The 19,556-nt window shown below is 41.3% G+C and overlaps 2 protein-coding genes across 4 annotated transcripts; both read right to left on the bottom strand.

The window, feature by feature from the left end:
• Positions 1–256: 256 nt before the first annotated feature.
• On the bottom strand, positions 257–4,431 carry LOC137275536 (arylsulfatase I-like). The gene is made up of 5 exons (XM_067808176.1): positions 4,413–4,431; positions 3,634–3,757; positions 3,182–3,318; positions 2,475–2,639; positions 257–432 (listed from the first exon to the last, which is right to left on the bottom strand). The coding sequence occupies exons 1-5, from the start codon at positions 4,429–4,431 to the stop codon at positions 257–259; spliced, it is 621 nt and encodes a 206-aa protein (XP_067664277.1).
• A 2,007-nt stretch (positions 4,432–6,438) lies between these two features.
• LOC137297570 (arylsulfatase B-like) lies at positions 6,439–19,446 on the bottom strand. 3 transcript variants are annotated; one of them, XR_010957691.1, is made up of 13 exons: positions 19,183–19,353; positions 18,579–18,690; positions 15,305–15,356; positions 14,294–14,397; positions 13,586–13,757; positions 12,522–12,623; positions 11,457–11,520; positions 10,430–10,527; positions 10,172–10,308; positions 9,885–9,943; positions 8,277–8,472; positions 7,145–7,281; positions 6,439–6,655 (listed from the first exon to the last, which is right to left on the bottom strand). XR_010957691.1 is itself a non-coding variant. In XM_067829431.1 (13 exons), exons 1-13 carry the CDS (start codon positions 19,289–19,291, stop codon positions 6,480–6,482), a joined length of 1,446 nt encoding a protein of 481 aa, XP_067685532.1. In that variant the 5' UTR covers positions 19,292–19,446; the 3' UTR covers positions 6,439–6,479. The 3 variants fall into 3 exon arrangements, 2 of the variants coding, with proteins under 2 accessions (XP_067685532.1, XP_067685533.1); XM_067829431.1 differs by having other exon boundaries at positions 8,349–8,472; positions 19,183–19,446; XM_067829432.1 differs by lacking the exons at positions 8,277–8,472; positions 9,885–9,943 and having other exon boundaries at positions 19,183–19,424.
• Between the last annotated feature and the right edge of the window lie 110 nt (positions 19,447–19,556).

The raw sequence follows: 19,556 nt of genomic DNA, 5'->3' as shown, positions 1-19,556 counted from the left end.
GTGAGCATACTGTCACAATGGTCAGAGATTCCAGACAGGTCCAGGGAGGTAACTCGGTGTGATAACTTGCACGTAATGTGGGATACGATGGCATGTGTTAACGATCTCAGCGAAAATGACCACCCGATTCCGTTAGTGGTCACATACGACAAGCATGGGTGACTGAAGACCAATTCTAACCTGGATCTTCACGGGTAGAACAGATACAACAACAACCGCAATTCAAATAATGACTTTATTCCAGTGCTCTCAGCTCTCAGCACCAGCCAGGAGACCAAACATTGTCGTAAAGCTGAGGGTTGCTCTTGGGGTCGGGAATCTCAGGAAAGTTAGGAGACACTGCCTGCTTCTCATACCAGGCCAGTCTGGCAGCAAGCTTCTTCACCATGTCCGGCTGGGATGTGGAGAGATCGTGACGTTCGTTGGGGTCATCTGTGGGCATTATACATGCAAATTGGCACATGATGTATTTGGTATAATACATGTTCTTAACCATTCACTGGCCATAAACACTGAACCAACCTCTTGTACACACATGACGTCATAAGAACATATGTACAGATAGGTAACATGAGTGACGAGAATGACACAGTGAGTGAATTTAGTTTTACGCCGCTTTAGCACTATTCCAGCAATATGAGGCTGGAGACCCCAGAAATCGACTTCACACATTCTACACTTGTAGGGAATCGAACCTGGGCTTTCTGGGTGACAAGCGATCATATTACTCAAAATTCAAGTGAAATCAATTCCCTTTTAAAAAATCAATGAGAACTAACAGTGTCAAAAAGATCCTTATCTGTTTTAACGGGTAAAATATTTATCCCTTATGATGGAGAATTCAACACAGTCAAGCAGGACATCATCATCATCATCATCATCATCATCAACAGGAATTATGTTTTGTTTCGTTTAAGGATATTTTTAAACGATATCATATTTACTTGCAAGTTGTCAGGCAAAAATCTTTCCCGAAGATCTCTCTAAGCTGGACAATTCAACAAAAAGTGATATTCATCTTCTAGGTCTGTTGATAACCAAAACAAAAATATTCCTGTTCTTCCTTTATTCTTGAGACTAAGTTTCAACATTAGATTGACTGTAACAAACAAAAGAATATAATTAATTATATGGCTATTATTTTCCTTCACTAAAGTCACAGAGCAACAACATCTTGACATCATATCATATACCTATGTAGATTATAGCACAAAAAGTAACTCATCACACTGCATAAATGGCAAGCTTAATATTTCAAACATCTTTAACATCAACTTTAGGCCAAAAGAACACTTGTGAACAAGTTTTGAAGTCAAAGCCATTTTCAATAAGTCAAGTCCAAAACAGCAATAAACCTAAATTATGAAAATATTATCATTGTTATGTTTTGTACAAGTTAAGATGATACCATTACAAACACATTTCACCAATGAACATGTATAATAAATGAATAATATGCATGAATATGTGGCTTACCATACTGTAGACTTCACATGTATGGGTCCACATGTGCTTGCTGCAAACCACATGGTCATTCTGCCAACCCTATATCAAATTATCTCCCTTCCCATTTAGGTTGACATAAAAGGATCACCATATCAAAAATAAAATGCAGCATTCAAGAATATGAAATAAACTTCTAACCCTTACTACTAATTAATATGACAGTATAATGGTGCATTTGAAACAGTGGAATTATGGAAATATTAACTAAATTCTTTACTTAGTTAATCAGTTGAGCCATTTAAAGTGATTTAAATTAAATCAATATTTGGCCTTTACAGGGTCTACTTTACAAGCGGGACAATTTCTTTGAGATACATCAATATTTTGCCACCTACCGACGTTATTCATTAAACGTAATACACCAGCTCTGAACTTAACCAATACTTTACTGGATTTATATTCCAAATTTAAGGATAGATATCCCTCGGGCTCAAGAAGACTCTTATATTGTGCATATGACCTGTAACATTCATTCATTCATTCATTCATTATTGATCAAGCGTTCTCTAAAAATGAGAATAAAAGCACACCGATCACGGTCTGCTTGTGAATACCAGACAAATCCAAAGCCGTGCGAGCAAAGTATATGGCGTATCTCAGACGCCCACGTGTAGTACCCAGGTGTGTCTAGGTAGTATAACATATTATGTGCCTTTTTCGGGATACGTCCATCATGCATTGTCATTAACTTAACCCAGTATTTCATCGTTCGCAGGTAGGAATTAATATAAACTGGAAAACGTCCACATTCTCCATATACTATCATATTTGGTGTCTGTGGACCGACATTTAACAATATTTTACATGCATGTAAGTGAACGTTTTCAATGCTGTAGTATCTTTTAAATCCCCATATCTCTGACCCATACAAGTATATTGGCTGACGGGTAGAGAAGATACAACAACAACCGCAATTCAAATAATGACTTTATTCCAGTGAGCTCTAACAGGAAGCTCTCAGCACCAGCCAGGAGACCAAACATTGTCGTACAGCTGAGGGTTGCTCTTGGGGTCGGGAAGCTCAGGAAAGTTAGGAGATACTGCCTGCTTCTCATACGAGGCCAGTCTGGTAGCAAGCTTCTTCACCATGTAAGGCTTGGATGTGGAGAGATCGTGACGTTCGTTGGGGTTATCTGTGAATATTAATCAAAATGACACATGCCAACGAAGTATCTTGCTACATTGACAACTTTTGACAACTTTTGGACTATCTGCTTGCCCACATGGAATCACTGACGCACTTACAAACAGAGAGAAAGGAAAAGAAATAAATAAGAGGAACAGACAGAATGGGATAGGAATGGACACACAGAGAGAATCAGAGAAACGCAGAGAATCAGGGAATGAGAATGAGACAGGAAATGTTGTTTGTTTATTCAATATTCCCACTGCGGTAAATAGTCTGCCTGTTCCAGACAATCATGTGACTGACAACGTCATCATTGATCTAGGCAACTGAGATACTATCACAAGTGTCACCCATGCGTTAAACATCGAACCTGACCACCTGATTTCGTCCGACGGCAAGACCAGTTCTATCTGGTGACAGTGATAGAAAGACAGGGAATATGAGAGACGCAGCGACAGAGACAGAGAGAGAATGAGAGAACCTAATTGGAGAAAGCAGAGCCAGCCACAGACAGACAGATATATTCTCATCACAGCTCACTATTACCTTTCAAGTTGAACAGCTGATACTTTGTGGTCCAATACCTTATGTCACTGATGTTTATGTTAGACGTGACATGGTCCGGCTTGTACCAGTCATTGTAGAACCCAGGAGAGCCATCGATCAGTTTGTAATCACCCACCCTGCAAACATCCAACCGCAACCTTTATTAAGGGGACTTAACTATTACATCAGTGTCCAAATCGACGCAAATAGTCCTTACTTCTGGTCCAGGTCGCCCTAAAACAATATCCCAACCGGTCCCAGCATAACGAAGATGTCGTGTGATTGGACTCATGTGATCACAAAGATTCTATAATATGTGCATGCAATAAGGTCCTGATGACACTAATTCTATTCCCGTACTGTCGATTTTATAGTGTTCAATTTGCCATGTTCTTTTGTCTCATCTTACACACTTTAGATCATGACTCATCCAAATGCAGCATTCACTATACCTGATGGCCGCGTGTCCTTCTAAAGGGGAGGGGTGTGAGTCGTAGTTGTAGACGAATTCATTGCGGGGTGAGGGGGAGGATGTACTGAGACTCGGCCACAGGTTGATGCCGTCGCGGTCTGTCACTACAAATGACAAGAAATAAAGGTTTGACATATTACTTTTCGTGTTTTCCCTCTAGGGTCACCATATCGATTACTACAGTTTCTGAACTGTACGCATATTGAATGGGAGATAACTATATGATTTGCCCTTTTTTGGTAGATATTAGGGACGAGCTTGGTTCCGATTATGATCCATTCATCCATCCATAGGACATAACACGTACACACGTATGTACATCTCAATCGGCGGTGCGAGTGATGGCAAAGAGTGTTGAATCATTCAAAGACGACCATGAAAAGTTATACTGATACATGTAATCTGATAACAAGGCAATTTTATTGCTTTCAGTAGAATGTTGTCTTCAAGATCTCTTGTGGCAACCGCGAGCCCCTAAAACTGCTCTTCGCTGAAGAAGTCTTTGAATTCGACCTTATGGAATCCAGGACCATTCCAGAGTTACTACTGATCTAAGGACTGGAGCGCCGATTGAGCTTCACGTATGCACAGGCCCAGGTCATGCCACATTCGTAACTACTCGTCTCTTTCCGTGACCTACAAGAAGACTCGTACCCCTCTCATACGAACCCAAGAATCGTGGCAAACCAGTCAAATAAATGAGTGTGATTTATCTTGTACCCTGTATTTGATAATGTTTATATATGGTGCGTGTCTTACGTGACTTGTGAAGTTGCATGTTTCATGTAGTTATGTTTGAAAAAGACATGTATTATAAAGTCGAAGGAAGGATTCTTTTTAACCAATCAAAGGTTCATGGTAACTGCTGATTTCTTTAGTAGGAAGAACTTCTGCAAATTCTTGATATATACGTCAAGAAGGTAACAAGGAATGTTCTCTTTGTGTACATATAATTGTATACTTTGTAGGCTCGGATGTTTCAGGAAATGAAATCAAATTCTGATGATTTTGATTGTTATCTCCTGTCATAATACAAATCATGTTTCGAAGGCTTTCACTTCAAATGTGACAATAAAAACTGTACCTTCATAATTGTTCACTTGTGTTATTATTTGACTTTTAAGTAGAAAGTACTGTTGTAATGATACTAATAAGGGCATTTATATGGTGCTGAACTCCTCAAGGCATGCCCTAAGTGTTTATAGTTTAAAGATGAATAATTGCCTGCGATTATTAAACAGGTGGATCTTAAGGCTAGATTTAAAGGAAGTCAAGGAAGGAGCACTTCTGGGATGAAGGGGAAGAGAGCTCTATATCACAGCAGCAAAATGTTAGAAGTTTGAAGGATTTAGCACCAAATGTCTTCAACTTAAAGGGAGGTAGAGTCCAGAGTTTGTCAGCTGAAAAAGGTTCTTGTAGACTGATTGGTAGGCAATACGTACGATTTGATATTGTATTATTTCAAGGACTTTAAGTCATTTCTTACAATTAGAGAATAAAAACAAACCTCTGAATACTCTTACAGCAGTTTTCACAGTTCTCAAGAAACAGGAATGTTAAAGTACACTATCACACCACAATTCTCTGAAACCCAATATTGCATTTCTCTCCTGAATACTATGGGCCCCCAGTGAAGCTACCATATACAATGTAATTTATTCCTATTAAAATATGCATTAAAGAGTACAATATGAAACGTAGAAGATCATATGAATTAATGCAACGTCGCACTAAATCGACTCTCATGCCCTCCACCACCATACTTTGTTTCAAGAGAACACTCAAGGAGTTATGCCCCTTGGGATGCTCTTTATGAATAACCTGTAACAACCGTCTTGTGACTGAGGGCAGTTTGGACAAATCCGCATGTGTCGGTTTTTGATATTTGGAGCAATCATTTACATTCCATTAATGGGAAGTGTTATCTGTTCTCCTTGAACTTTCAATTTTCAATTTCACACAAATTGCAAGGGATAACAAGTCTTTCTTTATCTTTATGAACAGGAAACTAACATATGTGCATATGCCCCAATATATATATATTATAGACCAAAATAAGATCAAGCGTGGCATTGTGCCTTTAAATTTCAGTCTGATCAGACAAATTGTCCTTGTGGAAGTTCACAGAGTTCTGGACCATCTCTTTGGTCTAGTGGACAGATTGAAAACTGCAAGCCATAAGTCACACTTACAGACACAAACCCATTTCAACTCTAAAAGCCTTCATGAGAGTTGTGACCCTCACACATGACCCAAACTGTGGCAAATCATGGTGGTGAGGGACATTAAGCAGCAAAAGTCTGGTATAACTCAACAGTCAGCAATATTGCTGTTACATGGGCCGATCAGCAGACATGACTGAATTTGGCTTAAAGTCCCTTTTAGCAATATTCCAGCAAGAGCACTGTAGGGGACACCAGAAATGGGCTTCACACTTTGACCCCATCTGGGCATTCAAACACAAGTCTTTGGTGTGAGGATCCAATACTTTAACTATTACGCTACCCCACAACCCCTCTGTAGATATGAACCAGACAACAAGCCAGTGATCAACAGCGATCAAGTCACCAAGCCTGGTGACTCATAATTCGCCTCTTATGACAAGTATTGGTTGATAAAGACCGCGTCTTAGTGATCTTTGGTAGCAGTACGCAAATGAACACATCGTGAAACAAACTGCAACATAACGCCTGCTTTCCCAGAGAGCCGAACGTTTGCTTTTAAAACAGCTGATCAGCCCTGCGAACTATACCCAAACTACTAGTCATACTCGAAACACCAAGCAAACATGTAATGACTTTATTCCATGCTGGTATAACAGGAAACTCAGCACCAGCCAGGAGACCAGACATTGCCGTACAGCTGGGGGTTGCTCTTGGGGTCGGGAAGTAATGGGTAATTAGGTGGCACCGCTTGTTTCTCATACCAGGCCAGTCTGGCCGCTAACTGCTTCACAATGTCTGGGTGAGAGGTGGACAGATCGTTGTGCTCGGTGGGGTCATCTGTAAACACACATGCATCCGGTCACTGTAAGTTCTGGAAGGAATGACGTACGTTCTGCCGGAAAAATACAAATGACTGCTGAAATTGTACCGGAACCTGGAAAGCGAATGCTTAAAGCGTCTTTTAACCTAAGGAAGCATTGGACATCTGAGTGATGTTTTGTTAGTTCCGAATAAAGGAGACCGCTTGTGAATGATCTGTCGGTGCTCTTTTTTGTGTGTCCTTTTTTTCAAGCAGGTGGTAAATAGCTACGGCAAACACTCTTTTTTTCCTTCCACAGTGAGCTGAAAATGTTTAAACCGCTCTTGAAACAAATTTAATCAGATACAAGTGAGGGATATCCAAGTCACAACGCCACCATTTTACGTTTCAAACCTTTGGAGAATTCAAGGAAGGTTATTACCTCCAGATCTATACCCAAACCATTCGATGGAAAGATACTCGACTGAGTGAACAAGAAATATGTGTCCGTGTGGTATGTTCCTTGCCTTTCAAATTGAACAGTTGATACTTTGTGGCCCAATCCTTGATGTTGGTGAGGTTCAGGTCAGAGGTCACTTGTTCCGGCTTGTACCAGCCAGTGTAGAGTCCCGGGTACCCATCGATCAGTTTGTAGTCACCCACCCTGCATAGAATACGAGCCTGTTACGAGAAGTACTTAGTACCTTAGTACCAATATATATACGAAACGTTTTTAGTCTGAAACTGGTTTATTCCACTGAGTGAGTGTGGATTTACATCGCCTTGAGCAATATTCCAGTTTCATTACATTGTGAGACTCCAATAATGGGTTCACGCATTGCACCCATGTATGGAATTGAACCGGGGTCTTTGGTGTGACGGAGCAAAGCCCTTATTCCAAAGCAACCCGAGACGATCTGGGGTAGAATTTGTCTTCAACAAACTGTGTTTGCCCTAAGGTACAGTTAACGTGATCTCGTGGATAGGCTCAAAGAGATGTTATGCATGGAATTACACTTTTTCAGTAAAGTACACATTCTAGTACTTTGTTGGGCTGAGTCCCACCCGGGATTCGAACCCACCCCCTCAAGAGTCTGGTTCCTAAATGCCAGCAGACAAAATCAGACACCAAACCCATTTAGCCACCACTTCGCCAACAAAAAACGAAAGTCTGACAGTTGATAGTCTGGACCAGACTTTAGGTACCCCACTGAAACTATGTATCTGCTAAATTTGTGCGATACTCAATCAATATTTTGTGTTGTGTTTTATAATAGAGCGTTTCTTGGTGGTTTCTTCTCATGTCTGCTTGACTTTCTGGGAGGAAAAGGTATATAAGTGTTGTTGTTTTTTTTATTATAAAAACAAAAACAAAACAACTCGTCTATCCGGACAGTAGTTGATATGTGTCCGGATAAGCGAGGTCCGATTGTCATCCAATCCAGATCATTTTCAAGTCGAATATAGCCGAAAGCCTTAATATCTGCCAGCGTACGATGGAGACAGTATAATACAAAATGTGACACACTTGCCACGTACAAACTGCATTTGTCATTAAATACTATAATAGCGTGTCTATATTTCACAAAGTCGAGTTCTACGTTTATAAGCACTGAACTGTACAGACACATATTTTTCAAAAAAAGACATTTAATATACCTATTTAAGTGGCTTCGTAAAGACTACCAAATGCATTTGTCAGCGTCCTCATCAACGTCAACATCGACGTACCTGATGGCCGCGTGTCCTTCAGTGGGGAGGGTGTGTGAGTCGTAGTTGTAAACGACCTCAGTACGAGGGGACGGGGAACCTGTGCTGAGACTCGGCCACAAGTTGAAGCCGTCACGGTCTGACTCTGAAGACGTTTGTGTGATATTACATCCATTGTCACTTAAATAACATCAGCTCCATGCGTTAAAAATCGAACCATTTTTCAAATACAGAGAGATTCATCCTAGTGGTACGACATCCCCGCATGACATCTACTATAGATTCTGTTATGTTATTAATGGTAAAATACCGGTTAATATGATTTCCTTTGTCTTAATATAGTTGATCACAGTGGACTCTAAGGTTAGGTTTGTCTAAATCCTGAGCATGTGTTACTGTGAAAGGAGTTGAACGTAGTTAGAAGTGAGTCAGTTTAGTTATACACCTCTTCTATCAAAGTTTTACTCCTCTTCTATCAATATTCCAGCAATATCACAACAGGGTACATTAGAAGGACACTTAAAATAAAATAACGTCCACTTTTAAAGCGCCTGTTTCCACACAATTGTGCATGCTCAAAACTCTAACACATCATTGCCCAGGTTAATCCAAGCTAGTTAGGCGTTAGAAGGTTATAGTAACGTTACTTCATCCCACCGGGTACCCATTTTCTTGTGGAAAAGCGGAGACAGACCCTTTTGAACAGACTCACGTGCCTAAGGTGAGACCACATGTATCACATGTGCTTCGTTGTGGGCAAGTCTGAAGTAATAGACACTCTCAGGAGTCAAGCTGCCAAATACGCTCAACCCACTCAAGAACTCTCGCGGCCGACGTTGCTTAATTTTTCAACTGATTTATTTCCTGAGCCCAGTACACAGGGCCACATACCACCACGTCACACAATGTAACTTTTTGAGAGGAATGATACCCGCGTATTTGGCGGGAGCCAACGCTTTAACTACCGGGCTATACCCCACCGTTTCCATATACTCTTGGAAATAGAGACATCTTGTTTTGAGGACAGGACACTTTTCAGCAAGTCTAAATTTCAAACGTATGTATGACACGATCCGGTGGTCCCCCGGTTTCGTTAGTCATCCTTTACGGGTGTCATATTAAAGAATGTGTTCTAATCCGGATTTTCACGGATCCGCAGGACGACTAATGTCCTCAAACTAAGTGGACCTTATCCTTTACATTTTTCTAAGTTACGCACTGACTGCCACCACAAGTATGCTCGCAGTATCGGTGTCGGCTAAAATTTGATAGTCCGAGTTATCTTGTACCAAAATTAGCGGCATTTTCAAGCAAGTTTCATATGCTGGCAAAACCTTCACAAGAATCAATTGTCTCCATGCGGTAACAGAGAACGCCATGAGACGTTTGTTTCTTGTGCCTAAGAACTCGTATTTGCAAACCCGACAAGAACAGATACTATGAGTATACCAGACAGAGGCAGTCAGCGTGTTGAGACGCATGCCAAGCTGAGTTGGTCTAAATGTTGATATCTGAATAGACTATCGCGACTCTTGTAACGGCCACGCCCTACTGTACCTGGGGTGCCTCCGGCAGCGGCAGTCAACGTGGGCAGCCAGTCCACGGCGTGGATCAATCTACAACGATAGATAGATAGATAGATAGATAGATAGGTAGGTAGGTAGGTAGGTAGGTAGGTAGGTAGGTAGGTAGGTAGGTAGGTAGGTAGGTAGGTAGGTAGGTAGGTATAGTGAACAGTTTTATGAATCCTTGTGGTTCAAGCGTGTGCTCGTCACGCCGTTGATTGGTACAAGGTCATGTGTCAGGAAATCACATTGACCGCTTGTGATTTCGTGGTTGTTTACCCGTCAAATACAGTTCCATTGTTCTCGAGACCTGATCCATGAAGGAATGCCACCGCTCTCGTTCCTCCTTCGTACACAGTAAATTTGCCTCCGCGCAGAGGGTAGTTGTTCCCGTGTTCGGTGATCCAACCACCATTCTATAGAAAATTGAGACAAAGAATGGGTTTAAATACTTTCATCGTGTTGATCGTGTTTGACGTGTTTGACGTGTTTATATTCTTCTTACCGTGATTGGAAAACCCCAGAACCTGTACTCACGTCAGCAGTGAACAGAATCAGTGTGTCGTCCATTAGCCCACTGTCTGTCAATGTTTTAGTTATGTTTCCAACTGCTTCATCGAGAGCCGAGACCATTCCTAGAGACAATTCAGCATAAATATAAGTCTTCATTCAATATCTTTAAATGCATTGGGATGAAAATCGTTTTCTCTATATCGTTCCTTCATGTTAAGTCATGCCTGTCAGTTATGACCATGTTCAGTAAAAATATTGTGCATCGTTTGAAGTATGCTTATGGTTATCTTCACCATGAAGGGCTTGGCAACGACCTTCTTTTACTGTTCGGTGTGGACTGTGCGATTGGGTAGCCTAATGTTTAAACCGTTCTCTTGTTACTCCGAAGAACCGGGTTCGATTCCCCACATGGGCATAGTGTGGTCAGCCAACGGTGAGGTTACTGGAATATTGCGAAGAGCGGCATAAAAATATACTCACCCAGTGTGAGACGCATTTCTTACTATTGTCTTCTTGTTTGTTTGTTTGTTTTGAGGGGTGGGTTTGTTTTGTTTTGGTTTTGGTTTATGCTTTAATGGGGGCAGTGTGTGTGTGTGTGTGTGTGTGTGTGTGTGTGTGTGTGTGTGTGTGTGTGTGTGTGTCTTCCTCCTGTCTTCATCTCTTTATATTTTAGTAATTAATATTAAATATAAGTGCTACCGAAATGTGTTATTTAATCGAAAAACATTTATCCACGCAGCCTGTTCAATTCTGTTAAAACATGTTTCTTGATGAGTTTTGCACGTGTGTGGTGCCATTAAGTGCACAATGGTCTTACGTGCACAGAAAGCATTAATATTCATCAGCGGGCGCACAGCACACGTGTCATTCAATCGGAATAAGATCATCCTATTCCACAACTCCTTTCGGCGTGATTCTATGATTGCGTCCTCACGCAACTCTGTGGTTACGTCCGTTGCGTAACTTGCGATCGTCTTGTCCTGGCAAGATCACGCGTGATCACAAAAGTGTACATGTAAGTGAAATTTCGAAACAGATGCTTCGTACATACCGCAAAACTTTCGGCGATCTTCTGTTTTTACATTCGGGTACAGTGCCTCATACTGTGGTGGGACCTTCAAAATTGGAATAAAGATGTATAGACTACACAGGATGGAAGCGCTGTCCACAAGAAGTGTGGAGTTGCCCCACAACCAAAAACGTTTCCTCGCTGGACAGTGAAGGAAGAACACGTCGCACAAGAGTAAAGGAAAGTTTTCCCTCGCATTTTCATTAGTTAGCAAGTATATCAGGATAATTGAAAAAATACTGACGCAATGAAGCCTGCGCTGTCAATGAAGACCTAAAAAACTATATCTAAGAATTGACAGCTAGAAAAGGCGCATCTGCTAATGAGGATGTCACATTTCGTTTTGAAACGATCATTTTACGCGACCTTGTTCGACACTCAGGAGGGTGGCCTCGCTTAACGCACAACTGCAATAAATAACGAGGGTATGAAGCTATTACAGAAGGATCTGAAGATTTTCAGACTCGTATGCCAAGTAGGAAAACTTGATATACTTGCAAAATAATGAAAATGAGAGGGAAAACTTATCTTTACTCTTCTGCGACGCGTTCTTCTTTCTCTGTCCATCAAGGAAATGGATTTTGTGTGGACAGCGCTTCCACCATCTGGACTAGTAGACAGAAGGCGGGCGGTGGTACGGTCTAGTGAACGATATTTAATATACAACATTCATATGTCCACGGCATCAATTGAAGACAAAAAGCGGACTTTGTGTAGCTTGTGTGTGATGTGAAAGTTTTCTCGCTCAAACAATATTAAAACGGAAAGACAGGTGTTATTTGTATTGCCCAAGTTGACCTATTAGAGGAAGACATGTTTTCACGTTTGAGCACACCCTTAATGAAGGACGGTACGCATGCACAGCTATAACCGAATATGGTTGAAATTTTGTCCTCGCATTTTACTGAAACCATTGAACTTGCTTCCTTTTGATTGGTCTGATCTCCGCACTTTGAATGGCTAGCTCCCGGCTACGCCAGAAATAGGAAATGAACAACCGTCTGGCTCCACCGGAAGAAGAGCGAAATTCTTACGATCAGTGTTTACCTCTATAGGTGCGTGGACAGCCTGGAATGGAAGGTAGAGAAACAAAGGCTGATTCTTGTCGTGGCGTTGAATGATGTCGATGGCAACATCTGTGAATTGGAACTGGAAGATAACCACAGAATAATATTATTTATCTTACTTTCATGTAAAATACTATAATTTCATTGGTCAATGACGCATTAACAAGATTCAAGTCAGAATAATATTATTTATCTTACTTTCATGTAAAATACTATAATTTCATTGGTCAATGACGCATTCAAGATTCAAGTCACCCCTCCCGGGAAGACATTCTCTTCCCACAGAGGTTACTTACTCCTGTCATACCTTCCTACGTAACCTCTGTTCTAATACGGCCATTTCATGGTGCGAGTGTCTAGACTCGCGATTTAGATTTAGATTTAGTTGTGCAATCAGAGACGTTGTTTCAAGAGTGATCATTCGCAAGATCTCCGTAATTTCCTAATCCATTGGGAAAATTTGCCACCACCAGTTTTTGTTTCTACAAACGCATCATGGCGATTGATCCCTGCACTCTCTATTGTCAGTTTCTGTTTTCAGTTAAACGTGAAATACCAAATCTTTCTATTTAATGTGTGTTCTGAATGGATACTAACAAGGGAGATAATTCCTGTTGCGATTGTTTGCCGCAAGGGGATTTCTCGATGACCGGGAAATATTGCCGTATTAGAACAGAGGTTACGTAGGAAGATATGACAGGAGTAACCTCTGTGGGAAGAGAATGCCCAGAAGAGTGACAACTGTCATATATTTGGTAGCGATCTCAAAGATAAAATAAAATGATATGTGGACATGACATGCTTCTCCCACGTGTATTACGGTCTGATGTACGCCTCTGTATAACAGTGTTACCCTATCCTGTAAGCGACCCTAGCCTGTAGGTGAGGTATAACACTGCTACAAGAGGCAAGCATCTGACCATATTACCCTCGAGAGATGCCTACAACTTATAAATGACCATTGTCTTCATTTGCTTCACAGTTGTGATTATTATGATGGCCGAGAGGAATGAGTGTGTATATTGTTTAAAGAAAACTTGTTACCGTTGAGTAAGTTCCGTTCTCCGTCCTCTCGGGGCTGGTGTTGTTACGGTAGTCCAGGAAGCCAGCGGTGGTGTGGGTGTAGTAGTCTTCTTGTGCGTTGTAGTAGCCGAAGAAGCTGTCAAAGCCACGGTACGTTGGGGTGCAGTTCCAGCTGCAGAACCCATTGTGCCACCTGGACCAAACAACAGGGGCACTGTCAGCAACCCAAGCAAACACCCCCACCTGCTCATCACCAACTTGCTTATCCCCATCCGTTCTACAACTACTACTACAGTAACTACTACTACAGTAACTACTACTACTACTACTACTACTACTACTACTACTACTACTACTACTACTACTACTACTACTCAGACTGCTAGTACTATATCTTCTGCTAGTACTATATCCTCTGCTCCATCTGCTACAGGTACTGCAAAATGCATCTAGTACTGGGACTGTAAGGTGGACACGAGAAATGATGGACCCGGTTGTTTACTACTGTTGCCCCATATCTGGTGTCCCCCGTCTTGAATATTGCTAGACTATCTCTATAACCGCCGTAAAACTATAGTCACTCAACTACTACAATGTCGGGTGGTGGAGTAGCCTTGTGGGTAAAGCGGTCGCTCGTCACGCCGAAGACCCGTGTTCCATTCCCTGCATTGATGCCATGCTTAACATCCCTACATGTGCATGGTCATAGGATTCCTCCAGTTCACTTACTTGCCGACAATGTGTGTGGCATACCCAAGCTCCTTCAGTTTCTGTGGCAGGATCGTGATGTTAAGTGGTAGACACACGGGCTGGTAGTTCAGAATGACCATGTGCTGTGAAAGATAACGAAGTATGAGGTACGTTTGTCTCTTTCTTTAGCTCCACAAGTAAAGAAATTAGTACCACACATTAGTTAGCACCACTGTTAACTATCATCCAGCCTGTGACTCAAATCTGAATATGGAGCTACGTATTGTCCAGTGATTCACTGAAACGTGAAATCAAGTTTTTAATGGCTTTTTAATGGCATAAGCTTTCGTGGATATCACGGTTATCTACTGTCCAGTGCCTAACCGCACATAGATACCACGGTTTTCTATTGGCCAGTGTCTAAAGACAAGTGGATACCGCGGTTTTCTACTGTACAGTGCCTAACCGCACATAGATACCACGGTTTTCTATTGGCCAGTGTCGTGTCTAAAGACAAGTGGATACCGCGGTTTTCTACTAGCCAGTGACTAAATGCACATGAATACCTCGGTTTTCTACTGGCCAGTGCCTAAACGCACATGGATACCACGGTTTTCTACTGGCCAGTGCCTAAATGCACATGGATACCACGGTTTTCTATTGGCCAGTGTCTAAACGCACCTGGATACCGGGGTTTTCTACTGGCCAGTGCCTAAACGCAAATGGATACAGGGGTTTTCCAGTGGCCAGTGCCTAAACGCACCTGGATACCGGGGTTTTCCAATGGCCAGTGTCTAAACGCACCTGGATACCGGGGTTTTCCATTGGCCAGTGCCTAAACGCACCTGGATACCGGGGTTTTCCATTGGCCAGTGCCTAAACGCACATGGATACCGGGGTTTCCATTCCATTGGCCAGTGCCTAAACGCAAATGGATACCGCGGTTTTCCATTGGTCAGTATCTGATTCTCAATTGAGTAGCACGGATATCTATTAGTGAGCACTAGACTCTAGATCAGACACAATTTTCTATTTCAGCTAATCACTCACCTGCAAGCCAGTCTTAAAGGGGTAGTAGCCGGACATAAAGGCGCTTCTCGACCTGCGTGTATAAAATATACAATTAGATATACGTTTTCGTTCTCTCTATACACAGTGTAACCAGAAGGGGATATGACTGGACCGTCTGAACGTCACTGATACAGAGTGGCCAGCAGATGTCAGAAATGGAAGACCTACAGTTATACATAGCAACCAGGAAAGTCGCCTGATGACCCTGCACCAACAAATGTATATTTGCAGCATCAACAACAGCAACTCCACTTCATATCCACCAATCGCCAACTGCTTCAGGTGGGCCATCGGTTTGTTTGATGTTTAAAGCCACATCCAATAATATTCTTGCTATATGGCGTCGGTATCAAAATAATCGAGTCTGGACAAGACAATCCCGTGATCAACAGCATGAACATCGATGTAAGCAACTGGGATACAATGACGTGTGAACCAAGTCAGTGAGCTTGTTATTACAGTTGGCGTAGTTATCACCCGATATTGATATCGTGCTCCATTATTGATACTTACATGATTTTCTGAGGATTCTATATCAGTTGTTATCATTTACAGGTAGTATTGAGGTTTGAATAAGTACCTTTGTTATCCTTAATAATATCATATTTGTACTATGAACCATGGGATGTTGCGATTCAATTTTTCATGTATGTACATAACTTGGATACAGATTAGTAACTCAGATTTAGTTTACGTTGAAGGGAGCCACAATGCGATGTGAGCTTCAGAACCTATGGAAAATGTAGAATTGATCTATGCAGGATGGTAACTGTACTCTGCAAAATAAAAAATACCAAAACCGTATTATGATACAGTTACTGTGAGTGAGACAAGTGGTGATTATAAGCTAACACAAGTCTGCTTCGATGTTGACAGTTAAAATCAGCTTTTAAATCATTTTGAAATTATGATTTATAAGATCTATTAAGCAGTTTCAACAACGTTGTGAAGATATCCAGTTTTAAGATTGGCATTCTAAGATTAATAATTCTCACTTTTGGGGGGCATATTCTGAACTGAAATCCTGAAATTAACTCCTGAGAAATACATATCCGCACTTGCTAACAGACACCATTTGAGAAGAAGCCAATGTAAGTTTCGTTGTCTTTCACATAAGTTAAATATTTAACAGTACAGGTTTGATAAAACTGTTGAGAAAAGAATGTTATTATGCACTGAGCGCCAATTGCAGCAAATCGAGGATGAGTACCATTTTTTCCTTATTTGTCCTTATTATTCTGGAAGCCGCAAGAAAATTATTCCATCATATTATCATGCTAATCCATTACGGGCTATATATTATCAGTTACTGACATCAACTCATTATGAGCACATACTAGCTTTAAGTATCTTTTTGAAACGAAACTTGCCAATTTGAGTATATTGGCAGTACACAACCCTCCACTCTTTGTACACCGCTGTGCACTGTTTCTTTTGTATATTTAATGTACTTTAGGCCATGTGGCATTCATACTGAAATAAATTGTCATTGTCATTGTCATTGAAATTATGATTTGAAACAAAGACAACCACACGACAAAACTGGCAATCTACAGACAGGATAAACAACAAGGGTTATACGTTACTCATTCACAAAACTAATATTTACGATCTACGGAAACGTTGAAGGGCCATATATCTATTGTCAAACATGTAGTTATTACTATTTCACCATGTACAAAGGGTGCTGGTCAACCCATGACATGTCAGCTTATATTAATTTTCTAGCTTGTAGGCTGAAATGGCATTATATCAACTACTATTGTGTCATGGAACTAACATATACATGTATGTTACACTTACAGCCAAAACTCATCATTATGACGTCTGTCATGGTTTGGTGATGGTTTTATATATCGGCTTGGGATGAAATATTTTGCTGCTGCTGAGCATGAAAACATGAGCATCTGCTTGTGGTGATCTGCCGAAAGTGGATTTTTTTACGTTGAATTGTATATAATAAATCAAATCAAATCAAATATAAACGAGTTATCTGAATAACTGATACAGACCGTTGAAAGGTTTGAAAACGTAATGTATTGTAGGTACGTGCATATTATCCACATATATTTTAATAATGTTTCTGGAGGTTATATATTAAGCATTGTTCTATTGTGCGTGAGTGAGTGAGTTTAGCTTTACGCCGCACTCAGCAATATTCCAGCTATATGGCGGCGGTCTGTAAATAATCGAGTCTGGACCAGACAATCCAGTGATCAACAACATGAACATCGATCTGCGCAATTGGGAACCGATGACATGTGTCAACCAAGTCAGCGAGCCTGACCACCCGATCCCGTTAGTCGCCACTTACAACAAGCATAGTCACCTTTATGGCAAGCATGGGTTGCTGAAGGTCTATTCTACTCCGGGACCGGGACGGGTCGCCCTATTGTGCTGTTCTGGCAATATCCCGGTAGAGATCATTCTGTCGGGAATGACCAGTGAGGAATTGCAAAAGAAACTGTACCATGCAGTCACGTCATTCCAACGTATTCAGCAAAATGAAACCTATTATGTTAGAAAGGAAACAGCACTTTCAGTCCCACAATCACCTTCCCATTTTAATTCATGAAGCAATAAGATTTTGGGTTGGAATTGGTCTTCAGCAGTCTATGCGTATTAACTGGAAGAGGAAGCTAACGGGATCAGGTGGTCAGGTTGATACATGTGAACGTATTCCATTTGCGTGTATCGATGCTCATGCTGTTCATCACTGAACTGTCTGGCCCAGACGCAATTATTGACAGATCAACGTCATGGAGTTTGGCGTTAAACACCAATCAATCAATCAGTCATGAAGCAGTATATTACTGACTGCAGGCCATTTGAGCACAGAAGTGATTCAATGTCAAACCTTACGTATTTTATTAACTGTAGGTCATTTGGGCACAGAAATGATTCAATGCCAAGCATTCTGTTTTTACGGACTACGGGCCGGTTGGATACAGGAATGATTCAATGTCAAGCCGTCTGTGTTTTACGGACTGCAGTGAGGTTGGACACAGGAGTAGTGGAGTTCCAAGCTATCTGCTACTTATCCACTGCAGACTGTGTGAATACAAGACTGATTCAGCATTAAGTGGCCTATTTCCGACGAAATACAGAGAGGCTGGGCACAGTATCGATCCAGTCCCAAGCCTTCTGCTACTGACGACACCCAAAGACTGATTCAAGATCCATTCTATGCTAATTACGGACTGTAGAGCGGTTAGATATAAGAATGATTCAAGATCCATCGTCAAATACTTACGGACTGCAGAGCGGTTGAACATAGGACTGATTCAGTATCACGCCTTCTCTTGCCAGTCTGTCAATGTTCGGTGTGATCATATCGGGGTTATGTAAACCAACATCGTTCCATCCTGAAAACCGTTTTAAAAGTTTCTGTTGAAAGCTATAATGAACTCAACCCAGTCCATGATACAATTCTGGCAGATCTGTCAGTTATACGTGCTCAATGACAATAAGAACTGTTCTGGCGGAGTGGCGTATGTGCAGATAAATGGGAGATTTTCTTCCTGGAATGAACTTCGGTGATGAAACACGTTGGAATATGTATTTGATAATTCGTCGTAGTCATCATCACCGTCATCGTCATATTTATGTATAGCCAGTTCTGGTCCAAACGTACTGCTCATTTGCACTCTCCGGACAACTCGAGAATGAAACGTTGGACACTGTATGTGTTCTTTACAAGGTATGATAGGCACAAATAAATTAGCGCTATTGTCATATAACCACAAGCAACGATTTCCTTTGTTATAAACCACATATATCGAAATCATACCAATAATTTTGCCCATAATTTTTAGTAATTGATGCATTAAAATACTTAATAACGAAGATAATTTTACCGAGATCATCCGCCACGATGAAGACAATATGCCGTGGACTTCCCGCTGCAGCAACTCCATCACAAAGGCTGACGACGACCCAAACTGTGCAAAACAAGTGGACAAACATCACTGCTCCCGTTGACAAGTATCACAGGGTTGTGTCCTATTCCTTGGGACCGTGTTGTCTGCGGTTTTAATATCAGAAACGCGTGTTTGTAATAGATTAGCCAGAGCACCGGCTGACAACAGCTGACACTATTCGCGATACCGTTCGAGTTGTGTGTGCTACTACCGTAAATCCTCTACCGTTTTATAACCCGACTATGCTTGTCGTAAGTGGCGACTGATGGGATCGGGTGGTGAGGCTCGCTGACTTGGTTGACACATGTCAT

Source organism: Haliotis asinina, chromosome 1 (assembly GCF_037392515.1).
Source record: "Haliotis asinina isolate JCU_RB_2024 chromosome 1, JCU_Hal_asi_v2, whole genome shotgun sequence".
In the NCBI taxonomy this organism is placed as follows: Eukaryota; Metazoa; Mollusca; class Gastropoda; order Lepetellida; family Haliotidae; genus Haliotis; species Haliotis asinina.
This window is presented reverse-complemented; position numbering and strand designations above follow the sequence as displayed.